This window comes from Pristiophorus japonicus, chromosome 16 (assembly GCF_044704955.1).
Source record: "Pristiophorus japonicus isolate sPriJap1 chromosome 16, sPriJap1.hap1, whole genome shotgun sequence".
Classification (NCBI taxonomy): Eukaryota; Metazoa; Chordata; class Chondrichthyes; family Pristiophoridae; genus Pristiophorus; species Pristiophorus japonicus.
In genome coordinates, this window is record NC_091992.1 from 19,878,520 (window position 1) to 19,901,830 (window position 23,311).

The window sequence follows — 23,311 nt, forward strand, 5'->3', positions numbered from 1 at the left end:
CCCTTATGTTAGGCAATAATACCATATGCTTTTATACAACACCTTTAATGCACTAAACACCCCAAAGTGATTGCCAGAGGCCAAAAGAAATGGAGGAAGAAGGATTTAGGATGGTGGCTAAAAAGGAAGATCTAAGGGGTAGGTTTTGAGGCAGTAGTATGGCAGGGTGTGGGCTTAGAGAGAGCGTCCCTGTGCCTGGTTGAAACTACTAAAGTTCCATCTCTGTGATGGAGGGGGAGGATCCAAAGGAGCCAGAGTCAGGAGAGTGGAGGGCAAGTCCAGGAACATAGGGCTGGAGGCCATTGCAGAGGGAGGGAGGGCCGAGACCATGGAGACATTTGTAACGGAGGACAAGGATTTTGAAGTTGTGTCAGTGGATAGTCAGTCATTGAAGGTTGGCAAGCGCAAGGGTAATGGGGAGCAGAACTTAGAGCGGGAGTATTAAACGAGTTGCGACTTCTAGAGGCCAGAACTTGGGAGGTCAGCAAGGGGATGGTTTTAGGTGAATTTTAATTGCCTTTGGTAAAGCTTACATCCATACGTTAATTGAGTTTTCCTATCACTGTATTTTGATATACGAATAGGGCAGTAGATTACAATTTAAAAGAATACAATTAAAAAGAAAGAAAATGTTGAATTTGGGATAGATTTTCATTTAGATCATTTTGTACAATTGGATGGTTTTTGACTAACCAGATATATATATTGAATACTAGTGTTCCCACTGACAAATTAGTTCAGTAAGATACAGTAGCACTTCATTTAGGACCGAGATGAGGAGAAACTTCTTCACCCAGAGAGTGGTGAACCTGTGGAATTCTCTACCACAGAAAGTTGTTGAGGCCAATTCACTAAATATATTCAAAAGGGAGTTATATGAAGTCCTTACTACTAGGGGGATCAAGGGGTATGGCGAGAAAGCAGGAATGGGGTACTGAAGTTGCATGTTCAGCCATGAACTCATTGAATGGCGGTGCAGGCTAGAAGGGCCGAATGGCCTACTCCTGTACCTATTTTCTATGTTTCATTAAACCAGCACTGAGTCAGAAAGAAAGAAACAGGTTGCAATTTTGATTCTGTGAAATATTTAACAAGTGTTCAAGAATCGCTAAGGAGCTACATTGAGAATTGTCCCGCATCATATTATTCTTGCCCAAATTAAACTTTACATATGGTTAAGCAATCAGAAGTTTTCTTTAAATGTTAGTGCTCAATATTTTCCAACTTTAATGCTCTGGTGTAAAGTTTCCCCTGTGTCTACATTTAGGCAAATGGGTGTAATTTACTCATAAATTCACAAATTTAATAAAACTGTGGATATGTGTACCCATTCTACCTCTGAATTGTGATAGGAATTAAGGCATTCTGCAGTAGAGGAAGATCAACTTATTTTTATGAGGTGATGCCAACTTTCCTCCCTTCATACCTCTCCTGAAGGCATTGACTGTTTGCTGGGGTATGGCTGCTGGGTGTCTACTGTATATGGTCCACGTCTCTGAGCCATACAGGAGGGCGGGTATCACTACAGCCCTGTAGACCATAAGCTTGGTGCCAGATGAGAGGTCCTGGTCTTCGAACACTCTCTTCCTCAGGCGACTGTTTGTCCCAGCTGTGATAGAGACTGTAATTCCCGTATTGGACTGTACAGTCACCTGAGAACTAATTTCTGGAGTGGAAGCAAATCTTCCTCGATTTTGAGGGACTGCCACTGATGATGATGACGGTTGCTGGGCAACCTCCAATACTTGGCCCAACGGTTCATTATTCATGGCTGATCCTTGATCAAGTCAACCATCGAAACAATGCACCAGACCCTTATCCTGTCTACCTACCCAAGTGCACATCCAGCTGAAACCATTGAACAGTGTTTAGGAACCCTAGCCAATTTGTACCTTCCGAAGCCAGAGACACTGAAGCTCCTTGCTGCGCTCCAATTGCTGCCCTGACTGAGATCAGCCAAATGATTTTTTTTAATTAAAGCTGTTTTTCACACATTTGTACCTGTACTGGAAAAGTGCCCATGCTTCCTAGTCCTTTTTAACTGGCTGCTTGTCTTATGTAATGGTCCTTCAAGCTGAAAGTGTTAAATTTCTTCTGTCGTTTGAAAAACAAATCTATAAACAGGGGAACAAAATTGATTCTCCTGCATAGTATGTCATTCACATCTCTGTGCAACTGGTTTACTTAATAGAACCTGGATGGAAGCTAAATTTAGCAATCAATAGCTTGGCACAGGTTTATGAATTTCTAACTGTTTGATTTGTGTTGGGTTTTTAAACTAGTTTTTCCTTCCTACAATTAGAATGTCTGAATATACTTGAGCTGATGCTAACAGCAATTTAATTTTCAGGTTTTTTTTCTCATATTTTATAAATGGTTCTGAAATGATCTGTAAAATAAATTGAACCCATCGTGAATAGATGATGCACACAAGTAACCTGTTATGGATAAAATTTTGAAATTTCTAACGCAATGGAGCAAACTTGTATGAAAAAAAATCTTAAATGGGTTACCAGATCAAGATCACCTGTGAGGACTGGTTCATTTAAGCCACTTAAACAGGTAACTAAATGAATATTGAAAATTATTTTGCATTTTTAAAGAGCTGTACCCTATTTTTTAAAAAAAACAAATGTCGCTTTGTTAGCTAAAATGTTACCTGCCAACTATTCTGAGCGTTGTGCTATGGTGGTGTGAAGAAATCCAACTCCTAACATCCATTTGTTCAGTTCCTCTTCCCATAGCACGAGGAGGTGTCGTGCAGTGCATCCTGGGAAAGATTAATATGCCACCAGTTTGTTATCACTTGCTGATCTAACAAATTAGAACAGTGACTATTTTCTCCAATGGAGCCTACTAAGAGAGACAAAAGGAAAACAATGTTAAATAATGGTATTTGGAAATTACACCATCGGGTGGGGTGTGGGAAAAAAGCTGGTCAATAGAGAAAGAAACAGTATGGAACAGAGGGACAACCGAAAATGATCAGTTTTATACTGCATTGAAGGATGCGTTATAGCAATTGGTCTCTTTTTATACAGCAATGCAAGTACATCATTGACAAAGCTTCACATAGTCAGACACATACATGGACCATTACTCACTGGTTTGTCTCCCCACCCCCTCTACTATAATTTTTTTGTGTTGATGATTGAAAAAAGTTATATACGCAGCTATTTTCAATCATCACAATATGAATGATTGTACAATGCACCACTGACTTGTTTTTAACTTTGAGCCTACTTTCTTTGCCACGGCTTTGCAATCACTGCTTTGTGCTATGGCCAATGCCCATCCCTACTGACAATGCACTGATCTGTAATGTTGTTCATTTTATGCAACACTTCTGGTGTTGCATCCATACCCAAAAAGGCTCCTCAACAATACCAAAAGTACAGCATACGACCCACATAACACATTTGTAAAATGATACACCAATTGCTTGCAAGCAATCTATGTTTAAGAGGTAGATTATTGTATTGCACAGTGATAGCAAATTAGGGCTCAAGGTGGCACATGTAGTCAAGATTATTTGGCCCTGCCTTTGATCATTTGTGAGCTGGGCCACACCTCTGGCCAGTTCCCAGTTCTGACATTCTGGATATCACAAACGCATTGGGAATCTTTTCATGGTTTTTTTTCACTGCATTGCAGCAGTTGAATGAGCATGCTTATCCAGAGCTATTCATTTATAAGTCACTGTACAGGTTAAGCTGTAGTGACTGGAAACAGTCCTCACGGATGCTGTTTGCAATGCAGAACCATCCAATTAGATTCCCTTTGTTGTGCTCCGTGGCCTGAACTAAAGCATCTATATTGTGCTTTTGATCAGAAGCTCAACTTTGTGTTAATGTAGCCTAATTTGATGTTACACTGAGCCCAAAGTCAGAGTGTAGTTTCTCAAAACAAAGTAAACAGCTTAATGAAACACCAGGCTTTTCCTCGAATTAGGATGAATAATGTTGCTTTCTGGTTCCACTGTCTTTAGAGAGGCTAATTTCTTTTCTTGAAGCATATAGCATAACAAAGCAATTAAGCAGGATCTCTCTAGTGTGGTCGTGGCAGTTAATTTGCTGCAGAACCAGGATCCCAAAGGATGAGAAAACTAGTAAGTGAAGGAAAATAGTACATTTAGATGAGAAAAGATACCTACCTAGGATGAATGTGCCATTTGATGTAAATAGTTGAAAATTGTCATCAGAAAAGGCGCAACTCGAGAACTAATATTTTGAATGGAAACATGAAGCTGCATAATGCAGGAATATCAGTTCAAAGTATGTACGTGATGGAAATATGTTTCAACTAAAATGTCTGAGAGTGGAAAGTACAAAAAGAATTTGTACAAGAATTCATAGGGTGACCGCAGTAAAGGCCTATAATTGGCTTTAGAGCCTATTGGCTAGAGCGGGGAAAGAATCAGCTAGTGTTCCCTCACCTGATCATATCCTTACAAAGGCCTTTGACACTGTCGACTGTGAGGGCTTATGGAGCGTCTTCCTCCGTTTTGGGTGCCCCCAAAAGTTTGTCAATGTCCTTCGCCTGCTTCACGACGGCATGCAGGCTGTGATCCTTACCAGCGGATCCATTACAGACCCATTCATTCCACGTCTGAACCGGGGTCAAACAGGGCTGCTTCATCGCTCCAAACCCCTTTTCAATTTTTCTCGCTGCCATGCTCCACCTCACTGCCCAGGCTAACATCCCCAGCAATTGAAGCACTGACCATGCTAAATCAGCTTCGTTGGGCAGGCCACTTAGTTCGCATGCCAGACATGAGACTCCCTAAACAACTGCCATATGCGGAGCTCCTTCACGGCAAACAAGGCCAAAAGTGGGCAGCGGAAACGGTACAAGGACACCCTCAATGCCTCCCTGGTGAAGTGCAACATCACCACTGGCCAAAGATCGCCCTAGGTGGAGAAAGTGCATCCGGGAGAGTGTTGAACTCTTCGAATCTCAACGCTGCGAGCGTGAGATCATCAGGCGCAGACAGCGGAAGGAGCGTGTGGTAAATCAGTACCCCCCCCTCCCCCGACGAATATCTGCCCCACCTGTGACGGGGTCTGTGGCTCTCGTGTTGAACTGTTCAGTCACCAAAGACCTCACTTTAGGAGTGGAAGCAAGCCTTCCTCGATTTCGAAGGACTGCCTATGATGATGATCATCATATCCAATGACCGCCACTGAAAATGTGTGCATAGATGTCAAGCCAGGACAGGAGAGCGCTGAGCTATGATGACTCCAGTGCAGAATATTCTGTTGGGACCTGTTGTGCAGGCTGTCAAACAAAGAATAACCAAATGAGTGAGGTTCCAGACACTAGTTGGCATCCATGGCACCATATTCCCGCATGACTCGGTGCCTTTAGAAGAGATGGGAAGAAAATTGAGCAAGGAAGGGAAGCTAAATGTATAAGGGATATACAAAAAATACCTGATTAATCCAGACATCAGACATCAATGAGCAAATTGAAAATCTGAATGGGTTAAAAAAATATGGATGAGATTCTCAAGAACTGTTCATTGCAACTAAAGCTGGAGTGCAGTATTTCTTATAGTTTTGCAGTTCAATTTGGACTGTGTAAAAAGCCATATTCGACAAAACCTGTTTATTTCCCATTCCAATAAAGGAAGATAAAATAATAACTAGCACAAATTGTATTTTACAATGTTATTTTGTGTATAATGCCAAGGATTTAGCCAGACAGTTAATTTTATTGGTCCAAATTGTGCTGTGAATGTATTGTAAGCTCATCTCAGTTCTTGAAGTGATGTCAACTGCTGGAGTCAACCTTTAGTTGACCGAATAGGAAGATGTGACTAACAGGAAATTGAATGGAATTTCTATTTGAAAGAGATTTTCTGCTAATGTATGTAAATAATGGCTGCTGGCAGAAGTCAGTGAAAATAAATCTAACTTTTATTTTTCTTCCTGTCATCTGATTCACTTTAACTACATTTCCCCCTCCAATTCCATCCTCAATTTCCTCCCCATCACATTTGAAGGCAATGAATGGCTCATGCTGGGATTTTGTTACACAAATACTGGTAGAGCTCTGCTTCCTCACCCAAGTAAACATTCTTCAGATGAGCCTAGACATTGACAAGCTATTCAAACATGTGGAGCATCACAGCAAAGACCTACCTTGGCCTCAAGCTGATGTCCGCAGAATGTATGATGTACGTTCGGCAGCAGAAATCGTTAGCAAGCAATCGGACGCAAGAATCTTCCTCATCCAGAGATTTTGAGGCTAATTACATTTCTCCTCCATCCTTTCTTTGGGTGAGATCATCTAGCATCAGAAGTCGAGCATTTCGGGAGCATGAGGGAAAAAGCCATGCCATAGATCAGTTTAAACTTCAATTGTAGACACATGTAAAAAAGCATTAGCCATTGCAGGTAAATAATGATGCCCTTAAATGCAAACTTGAATAGTATTGCCACAGTTCCCAGAGCAGTATCTCTCTGCAGTGCCAGTGAAAAGGCCTTTGGTTAAAATTTCAGTCCAGTCAACCTTTCCGTCATTGAAACTTTGACTACCCACCCACCCCCCAGGCCTGGATTTCATAATTTCTTGATGTCTGATTGTTGAAGAACTCAGCTTTGCGAACTTTTGTACTTGTAGATGTGTTTCATTTTTTGCTGTTGTTTTATTGGAGAAAACACCCATTCCCCTTCCAGTAGATTTTTTGGTGAGGAGGCATGAAGGTGGTGCGTTTCATGCACAACTAAGTTTCTGCATCTTTATGGCTATGTCTGCCATTTTGCATTCGTACACGATTTGGGAAATTTTAAACTCATTATCAGAAATTGTTCAATTTACTCTCCTGCTGCTCGAATTTTATATGCATTTGTCACATTTGATGACTTATAATTAGAATGTTTACCTTTTCCCACCAAAGAATATATTGATCTGGGAATCCAGGAAAATTATGCAATGTCTTTTATTGACCCGTGCATTATTTAGCTCTATTCCAGTCAATAAGAAGCCATTAAGACTTCCAAGAGTGTTACCTTCTGCATTCATTATTATTTAGGTAATATTTAATATTGTCATCTTACATTGATTTTTTTATAGCATTACTGTTAATTATAGATGACTAAGTGTTATTCAAGATACATTTCAGTTTTGTTTTCAAGTGATAAAACCGTTCATGTTGAAGTTATTTTCCTTTGGAGAATCTGGCAATTCGACTACATTTTAAGTGGGGTTTGATGTAAAACCTTTTTTGTAAAATATTCTTCCCCCATGCCCTATTCTGGGTCTCCTGTCATGCGACCAGTGCCTATGCTACTGTTACATTTACCACAAGAAATTGTTGAATAACAAGCCAAAGTGTGTGTGCCTTCTATTTGTCTGTCCTTTCTCCTCAGTAGGATGTTCAGCATCCTAAGAACGTGAGCAAATAACCCTGCCAGAGAGACCACATTGGTCTCTGTTGTAGGTTCTTCTAGAAAAGCATTGTTATTGCAGATAAATAATTATGCCGCATAAATGGAGACATGAATAATTTTCTACTGTCCTAGGCTATGTCAGTTGTATAATTAATGACTACTGAATCACATACACGTGCGTTCCATGCACATCTTTTTATGACTGAACCACTTTTTGATCATTCCAATATATATAACGTTTATTTAAATTGAAATAATAAATGTCTTAAAGCATTTTCAAGTTGGTAACACTTTTTTTAAACCTATATTTTTGCATAATAAAGGAAGTGTTCCTTTTTATCAACAAATGTAGTGTCAGTATTCAATCTGCCTCCTTACCTACCATGCATGTTTCCTTTGTCATAAGTTGTGGAGTGTCTACTGTGTCAACCAATCAGTTGCACTGTGTCAACCAATCAGTTGGAAACAGGGCGGGACTTATGACAGGGCTCACAGCAAACAGTTTATTTTACAGCAAACAAAGTCTATTTACAGAGTCTATTTTAAAAGATTCTGCATCCAAGAGAACACGTGACTGAAACTGCAGCAGCCTCTCCCACTAAAAGCAGGGTGATTTCTCCAGCAAACTACAGTGAGTGGAGGAGTTACATACAAATTATGTGTGTAAAATCAATCCCAGTCACTTGCAGCAGTGCGGTCTCCATGCGTGATTGATGGAATTACCCAATCATTTGCATTCTGGCCGGGAATAGTGTCACCATATTTAGCACGCAAGTTGTTCTATGAAACCAAATGCATTCAATAAAGGTTTTTTGTTATCCATCCAAGAATTACCTGTGTTTTAGCGACGGCTTATTTGTGAAGTAATAACAGTGCAGGTAAATTATTGGTGCTCTTTATTCTGGAGTAAATCTAATCCAGCGCAGTTAGAAGCATTTAATTTGACATTTTTAAACAGGTTATAGGTGTTCCCTGCAACTATTTCAGAAGAGTAGCTTATGCATTTCTGGAAAGTTGGGGCACCAATGTTAATCCACCAAGGAAAAGGAGAGATGCTTTTGGCTAGGTTAGTAAGAAAGAGAGACTTCTGTTTAGTGAAGGTGTTGAACTGTAGGGAGTTGCCAGCAACAGGTGCTTGAGGTGCTTAGGTCAGTCACCTTCAGAAAAAGATGATCGACATACAACTACTAGACAACGTTCTGATTCTATGCCTCGAACAATGCAACTCGCTCGTGGAATTTTTGAGGGGGGGAAGGGGGAGAAAGCGAGGCCATGTTTTAGCAAAGTATTTTATCATGTGTCTGCTGAGGATGGACGTTTGCTCCGAGGCCACCCTCGCTGCCACTCTGAAACCAGATAGAAAGTGATATCCAAAAATAGTCTGGGGTACTTCTGTGCCATTACTTACTTGCCACGCTCTCTTTTGCGTTCTGCTGGAACACCGCTGAAATTCTGAACTGTGTGTGTTGGAGATGCCACGGGTGCACTTATTTCTCACCAGTTTGTAATGGAGCACATGACATTGGAGATGGAAAACTAGAAGAAGAAATGTAAATTTATATAGCTAGAGACTTTCCCATTGTATTGATTTCTCTCCTTTCTTTTGCAGCTCAGATCGGCTGATAGAAGATACAATAAGGTAAGGCAGCATGAGCCAATGTATTGGTCTCATTTCAGAGTAAATATAAGATTTTCACATGGTGATTCAAGAAATGATTCCAAGATCATTTGTTAAACACTTTAGATTTTGGCTACATCATTCCGATATGTGAAATATGTTTCAGCAACCTTAATTCAGTTCTTATTGGGCATGGGTCAGTAGCACAAAACTGTAATTTAAATTAGCAATTTAATTCAAAGGGGCTAGAAGAAAGTTGGTGTGGACAATGGGAAAATGGTCCGCTGGTGCGATAGGGTATGTTAGAATCATAGAATGGTTACAGCACAGAAGGAGGTCATTCGGCCAATCTAGCCTGTGCCGGCACTCTGCAAGAGCACTTGAGCTAGCCCCATTCCCCCTGCCCTTTCCTCGTAGTCCTTAAAATAAATTTCCTTCAGGTACTTATCGAATTAACTTTAGAAAACCACGATTAAATCTGCCTCTATTATCCTGTTAGGCAGTGCATTGGAGTTCCTAACCACTCGTTTTTCCCTCTTGTCACCTTTGGTTCTTCTACCAATCACCTGAGGTTGGTTGTTGGGGTAGAGTAGAGTGAGGTGTATTCTGTAGTGGGTCTTACAGTAGTTGGTGCTAATACTGTTGGGTACTTGAAGGTGAAAAATGCCACATTAACTAGCAGTAACATTCCTCCCCTTGAAAAGCACAAATAAGTTTTTAAAAATTTATTTAGGTAACTGCTTTGTTGCACGGCACATTTCTTTCTTCCTCTGTTGGTGATATTCTGATAATTCTACTTTAGGTGCAGTAAAGGGATATTTTTTCTTAATTTTTTTCAAAATAAAAGCAGTGTTGCAAATAACAGATTTATCTGAGTGACCTCAAATGTTAACAGAACGATTTAAACCCATTTAAGTAAAAACTCTCTACATTTAAGTGGCAGAGGGCTTTGGTGCTCCCAAAATGTAGTATCTGCACATAGTTTTAAGATCAAGAACTTACATCTGAAGGAGGTACATGGTAGAACTGGGGATTTTAAATATTGTCTGCAGTTTTGGCACTCTACCTTCACAGTCATTTACAACTTTCTAACCAGCTTGTTCAAGAAAATGGAATGGAGGATGAGAGACACCAGCTCTTTTCCTCATGCTTTTAATTAGGTTTAGCATAAATAACCCTCTTTTGTTCCATTTTGTTCCATTGAAAATGAAAAGGCTAATGTAAAAATGGCGTAAGGAGCTACAATTTATAAACCAGGGAGAAAATACAGAATTAAAGAAAAATGTTAAATTTTTGGGGGCGTCTGTTCAAGAGGAAGGAATTTTGGTACAGATGTGAAATGATTTAGTCAATTGAAATAATCTGTATATGTATTTTGGGACAGTGTATTTATATCAATTTAAATGTCATAACACACAGGGCCATTGTGCAAAATGAAAAGAAAAATCCTGTTGCTGTTCCCCCGAATCACGGAGAGTATTCCGTGTTCCAGCAGCTTTGTTAACTGTTGCGAGCATGATTTGTCTGCCACTGTGTCCTGTTTGGAAAGGATTAATCACATCTGCTTGAGGTTTGGGCAGTGGATGATTTTAGTTCGCTTGTCAGTTGCGTTTAGCTTTTTCCTTACGTTAGAAGCAGACGAAATGACACTTCGAGGTACACCTCAGCTGGCTTTCGAAAGCCTTGGCACACACCTACCCTAGTTATTCCAGCACAGTATTGTTTGTTATTATTCAATAACTTTTTTTTGGATGGCGGTTTAGTTCCAAACCTAGAAGTGCTTCAGGTTTTAGATTGCATAATGCATTCGAATATATATCTGCAGATTGGTATGAAGTAAAACTAAATTGACCAAAGTAAAATGCGAATATTTTAAAATTGGCAGGAGTTAATTGCCATTACTGGAATTATCTGTTAAATATATTCTTATCTAGTTTGCATTCCATATCTGGTTTCAAATGTTATGCGAGATTGCCTGCAATAATGAATCCCTTCTGAATTGTTAATGTCAATTATTTTGCCTCAATAAATGTCATTGAAATAAAGTACTATGTTCTTTCACATTAAGAATAAATGGCTGTAAGCCATACATTTTGATACAGATTTCTCGAGAGGGAGACAGTTGTGTTTAAGTTGCCTTGTAGAAAGCTCTGCTGTAACCATGGCCCAGAAATTCCAGCCTTCCAGGTCCATATGGAGTGTGTATGGACCCGGGGAGGCATCGCAAAAGCCGGGTGTTCAAGTTACCTTGTAGAAAGCTCTGCTGTAACCATGGCCCAGAAATTCCGGCCTCCTGGGTCCATACGGTGTGCGCAAAAGCTGCTTTTCAGCGCACAATCATCATTATCATAGGCAGTCTCTCGAAACGAGGATGACTTGCTTCCACACCAAAAAAAAGGATGAGTTCACAGGTATTTCGAATGAAGAACCCGAACTACATCTTCAAGGGTGGAAGATGCCTGTGCATGGGTTTTTTTAATGTGTGGTGGCCGTTGCACACCAGACACCACACGGGCTTGACAGAGCTAGGTCTTGGTCCAGTGGCGAGGATTATCCAAGACAACTGGAGACCTGCTCTGCTGCACGGACCTAGTGCGCACACACATCGCAGTGTGGGCTGGCCCGTGCTGCTCCTGGGCCCCTGGCCCCAAACTCACGCCTCCCCTGGGCCCCGATCACATCCCTCCACAGTCTCTCACAGCTCCTTCGCCCCTCTCGCCACTCCTGCTGCATCTGCCCACGCTTCAATCACTGACCTGGACCTTGCTGATGTTACTCTTCGCTGCACAATGCGCATGTGCTGAAAACCGGCTTTTCCGATCTGACACGCTGGAGCTTGATAGATCTTCCGTATCTCCACATCCAAGATATTTGCATGGAAAAGATTGTGGTATTTACCCATATCTTGCTCAGTGGATGTCCTGAAAACTCTTGCGCCTGATAAAAGCAGGCACATAGCCTACTTTTACAGGCGTAAGCGTTTTAAAACACACACAAATATAATAAAATGTGTTTTAAAAATTTTACTTAAAAACCCTCCCCACTACGATAAATTTATTTTAAACCATAATTTTAAAAACGTTATTTAAAAAATCAGAAAAATATATATTTTTTAATAATGCATAAATAACTCATTTAAATTAACAAAAATATGTGGTGTATTTTTTTAATTTTTTATTTGTGTCTTGGGTGTTTGGGGGGGGAGGGGGGGTTCTCAGTCATCATAATGGGAACTCCAACTTGCGGAGTTCCCATTATTATGAATGAGTATATGCTTTACCTGGATTGGCTATCCAGAGCCATGTGACTGTGCTCCAGCCATGTGCACGTGCTCCGACGCGCAGTCAGTGGAGGCCTCAGGACCAGAGTCCCTCATGGGCACAGCAGCTTCAGAAAAGTGTGCATCTTTTAAAAACTTTTTTACCTGATCGCCCGTGGGAAGCAGCCGACTGGGATTTCTAGGCCCATATCTTGATGTAGTTTGCTCAGGAAATGGTCACTGCAATAGCATAATGAAATAATGGCTTCACTTTTTAGGCCATAGATATCATTTGTTTTTAAATAGTTTGTCTAAATTTTGTGGCAGCTCAGATTTATTGTATTTTATTGACAGGAACTCTGTCATTGTAACACACCTCTGTACATTGTGAAAGGTCTGCTGGAAGCCTGTTTAAAAATCCACTTTGTTCTCGGACTGCACAAGTCTCTTCACATTAGCACAGACGGTAATTTTAATTTACAGTGCATTCTGTTTGCCGAGTCACTTGGCTATCTCATTAAGAGCTAAATACAGTAGCTGTTCAGCAAGAACTCTTCCATATGGAGTCTTCCTTTGATGCAGTCATTCCTATTAAGTAAATGCCGGTGAAAGTAGAGTCAACCTTTGTTATAATGAAATGTTTAGCAGCTCTCTTTCTATCTAAGAGGGCCTGCGATAACCTCTTCCAAGACACTCTGCCAGTGCTACTAAATAAGATAGAAACCATAGAAAATATAGAAAATAGGTACAGGAGTAGGCCATTCAGCCCTTAGAGCCTGCACCACCATTCAATAAGATCATGGCTGATCATTCCCTCAGTACCCCTTTCCTGCTTTCTCTCCATACCCCTTGATCCCCTTAGCCATAAGGGCCATATCTATAGGAACATGGCTGTTAGGCACAGAGGCTGATTTCATTCACTTGCTGACTTAAATTATCGTTTCTATCCTGCTGAAGAAGCATCTCCCATCCACTTAGATTTGAGGGCAGGTACCCATGCCCTACAATAACATATTGCAGCACATTACACCAACTTGTGCCACCAGCCACAGCCTTTCAGTTTTGAGAAAGAAAGCAATTGGCATGAGATGCCTTACTTTGATCAAATGTTACTGGCATTGATCTGGAGTCTGATTCTTATACAGACATTGCTGGGCCATTCTTCACAGTTCTCCCTCTATTTTTACAGATTCTTTTTCTGCATCTGCTCTATATGCTAGTTTTTTTTTCTCACTATAATTTGACCATTCTCTGTGAGGTTGGATTCTTGCTCTTGGCATACTTTGGGGTTAGATGGAGTAGAATGGGAGGAGGCTCATGCGGAGCATGAAGACCGGCATAGACCAGTTGATCCAAATGACCTGTCTCTGTGCTGTAAATTCTATCCTAGTTTCATTTTTGTTTGTGGTCTCCTTGCCTTCTCCACCGGCTCACAGACTAAACCACCTTCTTCTCTTCCTCCCGTCAGCTTGCAACTGAATGCTTTCAGTCTCCATCACATCAGCTATACTATGGTAATTGCTCTGACAATAAGCACACCTTCAGAGGCTTATTAAAGAGCTTTGCTTCCTGTCTGTCGAGGCAAAGTAGGAAATGGAAATGCATAGTATTGGACCATATGCAATTCAGAACATCCACCTTATTTGAACAAATGGACAGCACGTACAATGATTTCATTAGGCTCTTTTGATGGTCTCATTCCAGATATCTTGCCTCGCTAATCTAAAAGAATGATTGGTGGTAAACAGTTAGCAAACTGATACTGATCTAAGGGCATTGTAAAATGGGGGAGTGAGAAAATAAAAGATGATGCACTTATTAATCCCAGTGGGTATGTCATTGCCAAAAATCAGAAGTCTCTTAACCCACCATTGATGTATTTATATTACAGCTCTCTTGCTGATCTGGCCATTGCACGGTCATAGCTGTTAACTGAAGGATTGTAACCCTTTTTGGTGAATACTTTGTTTCCTGAAAGCTTTCCATAAATAAACCATATAATGTGAAATGGAAGAGGTTAGTCATCTGTTTAATCAGGAAACTGGATACATTATCTTAATTTGGAGCATCTCCAATACTTGCTGAACATGAATCCAAAAACTAGGAATCGTACTGCACTATTGGTATATTCTCTGAACATTCTCTCGAATCTCTTCTATCTCACTTCTTGAAAGAGGCTTGGACATCTTAAATGCTTAAATCTTGTCATGGGTCTTGTATATGATAAGTTTATATAATCTGTTTTTGAAAGCATTATATTTTTGTGAATTTGAATTTCTTGCTAGAAAATGGCATTGGAGGCAGTGGCAGTTTTGGCCAGAGTAAGGGGATCTGCAAATCTGATTGTGAGGCATGAGTTTGGAGCCCAGAAGAGGCGAGGGCCCAGGGGCAGCACGGGCCAGCCCACACTGCGATATGTGTGTGCACTAGGTCCATGCAGCAGAGCTGGTCTCCATTCGCCTTGGGTAATCCTTGCCACTGGACCAAGGCTTAGCTCTGTCAAGCCCGTGTGGTGGCTGATGTGCTACGGCCACCGTACATTTAAAAAAAAATCCACGCACAGGCAACTTCCACCCTTCAACATGTAGTTTGGGACCTGGAATATTAGGTCCTTCATTGAAACATCTGTGAACTCATCCCTTTTTGGCATGGAAGCAGGTCATCCTCGCTTCGATGGACCACCTATGATGATGATGATGTCCACCAGTGTACCTGATGTGGCATGATTAGTGTTCTCACTAAAAAAAAATTCAGAATTGATTTCAGAATTTTGCTTACGATAAATTGTTGCTCCAAATCTTGCGCCTTCTCACAGGCAGGATGAACATTTAACCAGATAAATGGGAGCGGGTGATGAAGAGGGATTTTTATTACATTTTAACAAAGAACTTAAACAAAGAATTTGGTAGTTATTCATGTATTGTGCAACATTTATGTGCAAGTGTCTCATTTTGAAGCAAAGACTGATGAACAAGATAACATTGAACATAACAAGCGTAAGATGATTTTATTTTAGCACAGGCTATAGGCTATAAATGGCGCTTTATCTCCAACACGCTATTGGGATGAAATCCTCAAATGTCAAAGACATACTAAAGGAAGAAGTTGGGTTACCCGCCCGATCAAATTATCTGTCTTCAAATAGATAATCCTGCAAGACCATCCTCAACCTGCCCCTCTTGTTAGAATTTTCCCAGATAGTGGGAGCAGGGTGGACTTCATATGGCATGAATTAGGAATGCCATAGTATGGAATGTTGTCCTATCCCTGAACATTTTTGTACATTAAAGGTGCTGTGTAAATGCAAATTGTTGATATAAAAGTGTTCCATAGGGCTGTCTAGTTTATGCCAACAGAGGCACGTTTTTCATGAGCTACTTAAATCCCTCTAGTAATGGGTCATCTGTTTAGAAACATCTTAATTAACAATTTTTACAAAAGCACCACACTTGCTGAACAGCATACAACTGAAATGTTGACTAATCCGATAATGACGCATTTGCAGTGGTGGCTCAGAGTATGCCTGGTCTTTAAAATACTAACCCCAGTCTCCGCTATTCTTGTGAATCCAAGTTATTCCCAATATAATACCAAGAGGATAAAGCTGCATTTCAATAAATGTTCCCATTGTAGAGTTTTAGTTCCGACAGCTCTGAATTACATCCTGCAAGTTCCATGCCAAAAAGTGACATATTTTAATTGAATATGTTGCTATGAAATGTTTATTAACAACAAAGGCACTGAGGCAATGGTAATATAAGCTGTGAAGTCTGCTTTGACTACTGCAGCAAAAGTTTCTAACACATCTCTAAGTTCGTTATGTTCAGTTGGTAGCACTTTTTCCTCTGAGACCGGAGATTGTGGATTAAAGCCCACTTCAGAATTTGAGTACATAATCTAGGCTGATACTTTAATAGAGTGCTGAGGGAGTGGTGCACTGTTGGAAGTGCTGTCTTTTGGATGAGATGTTAAGCTGAGTCCTCATCCACCTGTTGCAATAAAAAAGATATCGTAGTTTAAGAATCCAATGAACAATTCAAAATATCAACTTGTCGCTTCTCGTTACAACAACAACTTGTATTGATATAGCACCTTTAACATAGTGAAACGTCCCAAGGTGCTTCACAGGAGTTGACAAAAATTTGACACCAAGCTGCTTATAAGAGGTATGTTTTAAGGAGCGTCTTGAAAGAGAGGTGGAGAGGTTTAGGCAGGGAATCCCAGAGCTTGGAGCCTAGGCAACAGAAGGCACGGCCACCAATGGTTGAGCGATTATAATCAGGGATGCTCAAGAGGGCAGAATTAGAGCAGTGCAAACATCTTGAGGGTGGGGTGGGGGGGTGGTTTGTGGGCATGGAGGAGATTACAGAGATGAGGAGGGGTGTAGCCATGGAGGGATTTGAAAATAAGGATGAGAATTTTGAAATCGAGGCGTTGCTTAACAGAAGCCAATGTAGGTCAGTGCACACAGGGGTGATGGGTGATCGGGACTTATTGCGAGTTAGGATACGGGCAGCTGAGTTTTGGATCACCTCTAGTTTATGTACGGTAGAATGTTACGGATACTGACTGGATCTGTGTCTTTCCAGCATATCCTGCTTTTGGTTCACATTTCTTGGGTAGGCAGATTATTTTTCTTTCTACCACCTCTAGTCATTGCTGGAAAGCACTCAATAATTTGTACTGTATGTTAAACAACATCATCCTTATTTTAAGAAGGAATTGCTAAATGAGATATGCTACTTGGAGGCCTGAGAGGTTTCTATTGCATTTCAGAAAAGCCAAATACCTGAAGCAAAACCTGCAGCTGGAGCAGAATGCCATCGCTGTGACCAAAGCTTGCCACTTTCAGTGGCACACTCAAACAACAATTTGCTTCATTCTATGTTCTAGAACTTGAGAACATTCAGAACTGGAAAAGACCATTAGATCCCGACAACCTGCCCCTTTTTTAAAAATAGATTTTTGCACTTGACTCCAAGCTAATGCAGCTAGTTTCCCTTGCTAACTAATTTATCGTGAAATATATAAGTCTCTAGCAAATACATTGTTTTTATATATTGAAGGCACAGTATAAATTCAAGATATTCATTTATGTGCAGCCCTAGAAAATTTAGACCACTTTTGCAGTTATTGAGATTCTGATTTGGTTTCTTAATTTAATCCATGAACAGTTTTTTTTTACAACGTATGGGAAACCAATACTGTTTTATACAAAGGGTTTTATTTGGCCATTGTGTCTAACACCACACTGAACGCTTTTGTTTTGAAACTTTTACTATATTCGTGTATATTTAAACCTTACCTTCCCTTACAAAAAACAAAAGTCTCTTTTAAAAATTCCAGAATAGGTGGAACAGCGTTCTACATTTTCTCGCCATTTCTAACAAAGGTTGTAGCCTGATTACCCAGTTCCCTGAGATGGGTTCTGTTTGAAAATAGTTAGGTTTAATTTATTAATAGCAATTTATTGCAACAGGCTAGAATGGAGGTCCCATCCACCTCTAGAGTTATTCGTAAAAGGTCCCTTGACTCTACTCAGAGAAGAACAGGGGAGTTCTCCCATGTGTTCACCGACATTTATCCTTCAAAAACAGATGAACTAATAATTCATCTCATTGCTGTTTGTGGGACCCTGGTGCAAGCAAATTGGCAAAATCACCACATTTGCTTAAGTTCAAGTTGTTAAAACTGTAAGCTTAAAAAGTTTCTCTTAGCCAAATTACACATTTGCAAGCATTTAATTTGATCCACATTTTGCAGCTATAGCATAATGTTGCCGTTGAGTTCCAGTGCAGAGACCATGATCGTTTTTGAATTTGAATATCGAAAATCAGTTTTGCAGAACATTCTCTTTTTTGACGACATCCTTTGAATAGTTTTCCCTTGATGCACTTGACAATCAAGCTTTTGTTGTGATAATAATGGCTTTTTCTTTGGATGACCAGTTGAGAACGTAAGAGACTGATGTCTGCATAAATATTTTTTTTTAATTCCCGGGATGTGGGCCCTAATCAATTGCCCTTTGATACAACTAGCTCGCTCGGCCATTTCAGAGGGCAGTCAAAGAAACACAGAAAATAGGTGCAGTAATAGGCCATTCGGCCCTTCGAGCCTGCACCACCATTCAATAAGATCATGGCTGATCATTCACCTCAGTTCCTGCTTTCTCTCCATACCCCTTGATCCCTTTAGCCATAAGGGCCACATCTAACTCCCTTTTGAATATATCCAACGAACTGGCATCAACAACTCTCTGGTAGGGAATTCCACAGGTTAACAACTCTGAGTGAAGAAGTTCCTCCTCATCTCAGTCCTAACTGGCTTACCCCTTATCCATCAACCACATTGCTGTGGGCCTGGACTCACATATAGGCCAAACCTGGTAAGAACAGCAGATTTCCTTCCTTAAAGGACCGTAGTGAACTAGATGGGTTTTTATGACAATCCGGTAGTTTCATGGGGCCCAAGTTTCGGCCTCAGTTGCTCCTGATTTTTTGGAGCAACTGGTGTAGAACGGAGTATCTTAGAAATTCAAATTCTCGGCATTTAGTTTGCTCCAGTTCTAGTCAGTTAGAACAGTTTCACTTTGGAACAGAATTTTTTTTCAAAAGGGGGCGTGTCCGGCCACTTGCGCCTGTTTTCAAAGTTTCGGCAGTGAAAACTTACTCCAAACTAACTTAGAATGGAGTAAGTGAAGATTTTTGTACGCTCAAAAAAACCTTGTCTACACTTTAGAAAAGCAGGCGTAGGTTACAAATCAGGCGTAGGGAATGGGGGGAGGGGGGTTTAAAGGGAAGTTTACAAACATTAAACACTTCAGTTTTACAAATAAAGAGCCATCATCAATAATAAATGATAAAAACATCAATAAATCAACCAATAAATCAATCAAAAAAAATTAATAAGAAATAATTGTTTTTTTAAAAATCAATAAATAAAACATTTTCTACTTACCGACTGCAGCACCGGGAGCCCTCCAACAGCGTGCTGGGATGCCCCCCCCCACCCCCCACAGTGTGTCTCTGTCAGTGTCTCTATCTCTCTGTCTGTCTGTGTCTCTCACTCTCTGTCTGTCAGTGTCTGTGTTTCTGACAGCGAGGGGTGGAGGGGTGGGGGAGGGTGAGGATGAGGAGGGGTGGTGGAGTGGGGAAAAGGGGGTGGGTGGGGAGGGGGGTGACAAGTGAGAGAGGGGAGGGGGTTGGGGAGGGGGGGGTGACAAGTGAGGGAGGGGAGGGGGTTGAGAAGGGAGGGAGGGAGGGGAGGGGGGGTGAGAAAGGAGGAGGAGAGGGGGGGGAAGAGAAGGGAGGGAGGGAGGAGAGGGGGGGAAGAGGAGGGAGGGAGTAGAGGGGGGGAAGAGGAGGGAGGGAGTAGAGGGGGGGAAGAGAAGGGAGGGAGGAGAGGGGTGGGAAGAGAAGGGAGGGGGGGGAAGAGAAGGGAGGGAGGGAGGAGGGGGGGTGAGAGAAGGGAGGGAGGGGGGGAAGAGAAGGGAGGGAGGGGAAGGGGGGAAGAGAGGGAGAGGGAGAGAGAGAGAGAGAAAGAAAGAAAGGAGAGGGAGGCTGAACGGGCCCTGCCCGGCAGGGCCCAAGACTTCGAGCTTAGACTTACTGGATTGACAGGTAGGTGGCGTCGGGTCCGGGGTCTGGGGGGGGTCGGGAGCACGGATCGGGGGGAGCGCGGGTCGGGGCGGAGGGGAGGGGGGGATCGGTCGGGAGGGCGTGGAGATCGGTCGGGGGGGGAGCGGAGATTGGGCGGGAAGGGAGGAGGGGGGGGGGGGAGATCGGTCGGGGACGGGACGGGGAAGGTCGGGAGCGGGGGAAGCGAAGGTTGGGTCGTGGGGGGGGTGGGAGCGGGAGTCAAGTCGGGTCCGGTCCGGTCCGGTCCGGAGGAAGCAGGAGCTGGGCGTGGGAGGCAGCCTTCTGCACGCAGCCCCAGTGAGGCCATTCGGCCAGGGCTAGGGGCTGCGTGCTTCGGGCCCCTCCCACACAGTTTTGGGCGCCTGGAGCTTACTGCACTTGCGCGCGCCCACTGTAGCGCGCATGTGCAGAGGTCCCGGCACTGTTTTCAGCGCAGGGACCTGGCTCCGCCCCCTACAGCTTGTGCTGCGCCGCGCCGAGGGCCAGAGGACCAGCAGGGAGCTGGAGAATCTGGAAGTTTTTTTAGGCGCACTTTGTGGCACGAAAAACGGGCGTCCAGGTCGGGGCTGCGCCGTTCTAGGCGCGGCCCGAAACTTGGGCCCATGGCCACCACTGCTGATGCTAGCTTTTTTTAATTCCAGATTTTATTATCCCAGCTGCCATTCGTCCAGATCTCTGGATTGCTAGTTCAGTCACATACCTACTGTTCTATCGTACCCCTGTACGTATGAAATGAGAAATGCACAGTCAGCTCTATACAATTATCAAAGTATACCCTTTAGCCAAAAAATGAACAGCTTCAGTAACTCCTTGAACAAGATTTAAATCTATTAGATGGCTATTTGTCAGTCATCTGATAATTGCTTGCTTTGTGAATCGATTATTTACTGTTCAACGCAAGTGTTTTCATTTTAAAACAGAGACATAAATCATTAAAAATCTTATTTTAAAAGGTAGTCAATAATTTGAAACCTACACTGAGTACATTGAGCTCGGGAGAAAATGCACATTTCATCTTGTCTACTTTCACTTTCTCATTCAGCCCTTTTCTTTAGCCTTCACTCGACCCTCTAACCTTGTAAACTACTGCCCCCATCTCCATCCTCTCCTCTCCAAAGTCCTTGAATGTGTTGTTGCTTCCCAATTTTGTGCCCATCTTTGCTGCAATTCTTTCCTTTTTGCATTGAACTAGATAGACTCTACAGCACAGAAACAGGCCATTTGGTTTATGTCGATGTTTATACTCCACACAAGCCTCCTCTCACTCTAATTAACTCTTCCTGCCCTGCAAGTTTTTTCTTCTTTCCTTGAGAAACTGCTCTACAGTGCGCATGAACAGTTTTCACAGCACCAGCATGCTAAGACAATACTCCGTACCATTTGTTGAAGTGCAGTGTGCAGTCTGAGATTCTTAGCAGTAAATCTGGGGAGAAATTCCCATTTTCAGTACAGTGACGACGGTATGGGCTGAGTTGTATTTTATCATGAACTTTATATCCCAATGCTCAACAGAAAATTGTATAGGAGGCTCGGGGCAGGTTGGCTTTCAATTTCTGACAACTCTGGACACTTGCTGTCCACGCTTACAAACACTTGGGAAAGGTATTGGGGGATTCCTGGCGCCATTCATGACATGAGTCATTGTATCCCGAAAAGGAAGCAATACAGAGAGAGTGTCTTGAAAGGCAGTAGTTATTTATGGAGTCTCTGCATAGTTAAATTTAGAGAAATAATACAGGGGTCAGAAATGTTGCCTTACGTACGGTAGTACCTGTAGAAAGTTTTGAGACAATTGCATCTTTTAGTTTAAGATTTGCCTTTTAATAATTAAAAAAGAGTGCTCTCGAAATTTGAAATAACAAGAAGAAACCCTTGTTTGCAATGTTCACTCTAATTTTTTCCCCCCAAATTAGCCCTTTAAATTTGCTGCAGCGACCACGGATGCGCAGGATCTCTTCCAGCGGCAGCGATGGTGAGCGGCCTGCGTGGGACCTCGCGATTGGTGCACGGTTAGGGGAAATATTGCTTGTTCCTGGTGTGCTTATGATGGAATCAGTTGTCCCAGGAATGATGGATTTTATTCTTGAATAACTGACTCCATGCCAGAGTCACTATCGAACAAGTAGCTGGAAAGTTAAGTGCATAAGGACATTCACAGTTCATTGACAAAAGTCACAGTCACCCAAAATCCATAGTGGGCTATTTTAACGTTTCCTTTTTAAATTAAATTTAAGTCTAAATTCAAATGGATTTGCTCTATTTTAGATTGGCTGAAATCGGAAGCAAACATTCCCATCTGAACATTGCTACTTAAAACAATTGATTGTTTCTTGAAATACTATAAAAAATGAAATAGCAGGTAGATAGAAGCAAGTTGTTTCCAATTGTTGAGGGTGCAGGAAAGAGGGAGAGTAGATACAATAGTAAATGTAAGAGCTTTAGAACAGAGTTGTGAGGCTGTGGATTCACTTCCAGGGTTCGAGGTTGCGGTCTAATCTATGTCAACATTCAATATTAGATTGGTTAGGTGGATGAAGGAAAATTAATTGAAGGGAAAAGAGAACAGGATGGGTAAAAATATGATTCTAACAATTTGCTCACATGGAGGGTAAACATGGACTGGTTGGACCGAATGGCCTGTTTCTCTGTGTAACTTCTGTGTGAGTGTTGGCAGGTCTAAAGGAATTCCTGAACCATTTACCAGGTTTTCAACTCGCATTGACGCAACGGACACTGATGTAATAAATATCAGTATCTTACTGTAATGTTAAGCCTTTCTTATGACAATAAACATAAAATATTAAATTTTAAGCACATGTTCACCACGTGTTCCTTTTATCCATTCTCTCTTCTGTATTCTTCTTTTAATTTTACTTTTGATTATTTCCCTCTAATCTAATCTAAATCATTTGTTATTTTTGCAAAAAGCGTGAACACTTAGCTTATCTTTTCCAGCCTTCCGAATCACACTGTATAGAAGTGGGAGTTTAGAAATTGCTCTTTTGATTGCCTGAAAAGCATCTCTAAAAGCTGGGTATTCAGCTCGTCCTGCTTTCGAAGTATAAGGATTGATTGGTTATGTCTGCAACCCACAACCTCTATCACCTAGAAGGACGAGGGCAGCAGGCGCATGGGAGCACCATCACCTCCAAGTTACACACCATGCTGACTATATCGCCGTTCCTTCATCGTCGCTGGGTCAAAATCCTGGAACTCCCTCCCTAACAGCACTGTGGGAATACCTTCACCACACGGACTGCAGAGGTTCAAGTAGGTGGCTAACCACCAGCTTCTCTAGTGCAATTAGGGATGGGTAATAAATGCCGGCCTTGCCAGTGACGCATACATAAATAAATAAACATTTCAGTGATTATCATGCAATGTAAAACACTATAATCCCTTT

The 23,311-nt window shown here is 41.8% G+C and overlaps 1 protein-coding gene across 2 annotated transcripts in view; it reads left to right on the forward strand.

The window, feature by feature from the left end:
* The window catches only part of gosr1 (golgi SNAP receptor complex member 1), a 120,783-nt gene that overhangs the window by 88,887 nt on the left and 8,585 nt on the right, over positions 1 to 23,311 (forward strand). For both annotated transcript variants that reach the window (XM_070858074.1, XM_070858075.1), the window contains exon 7: positions 9,004 to 9,033. In XM_070858074.1, coding sequence (XP_070714175.1) covers positions 9,004 to 9,033 — 30 coding nt within the window. The remainder of the gene's footprint in view (positions 1 to 9,003; positions 9,034 to 23,311) is intronic.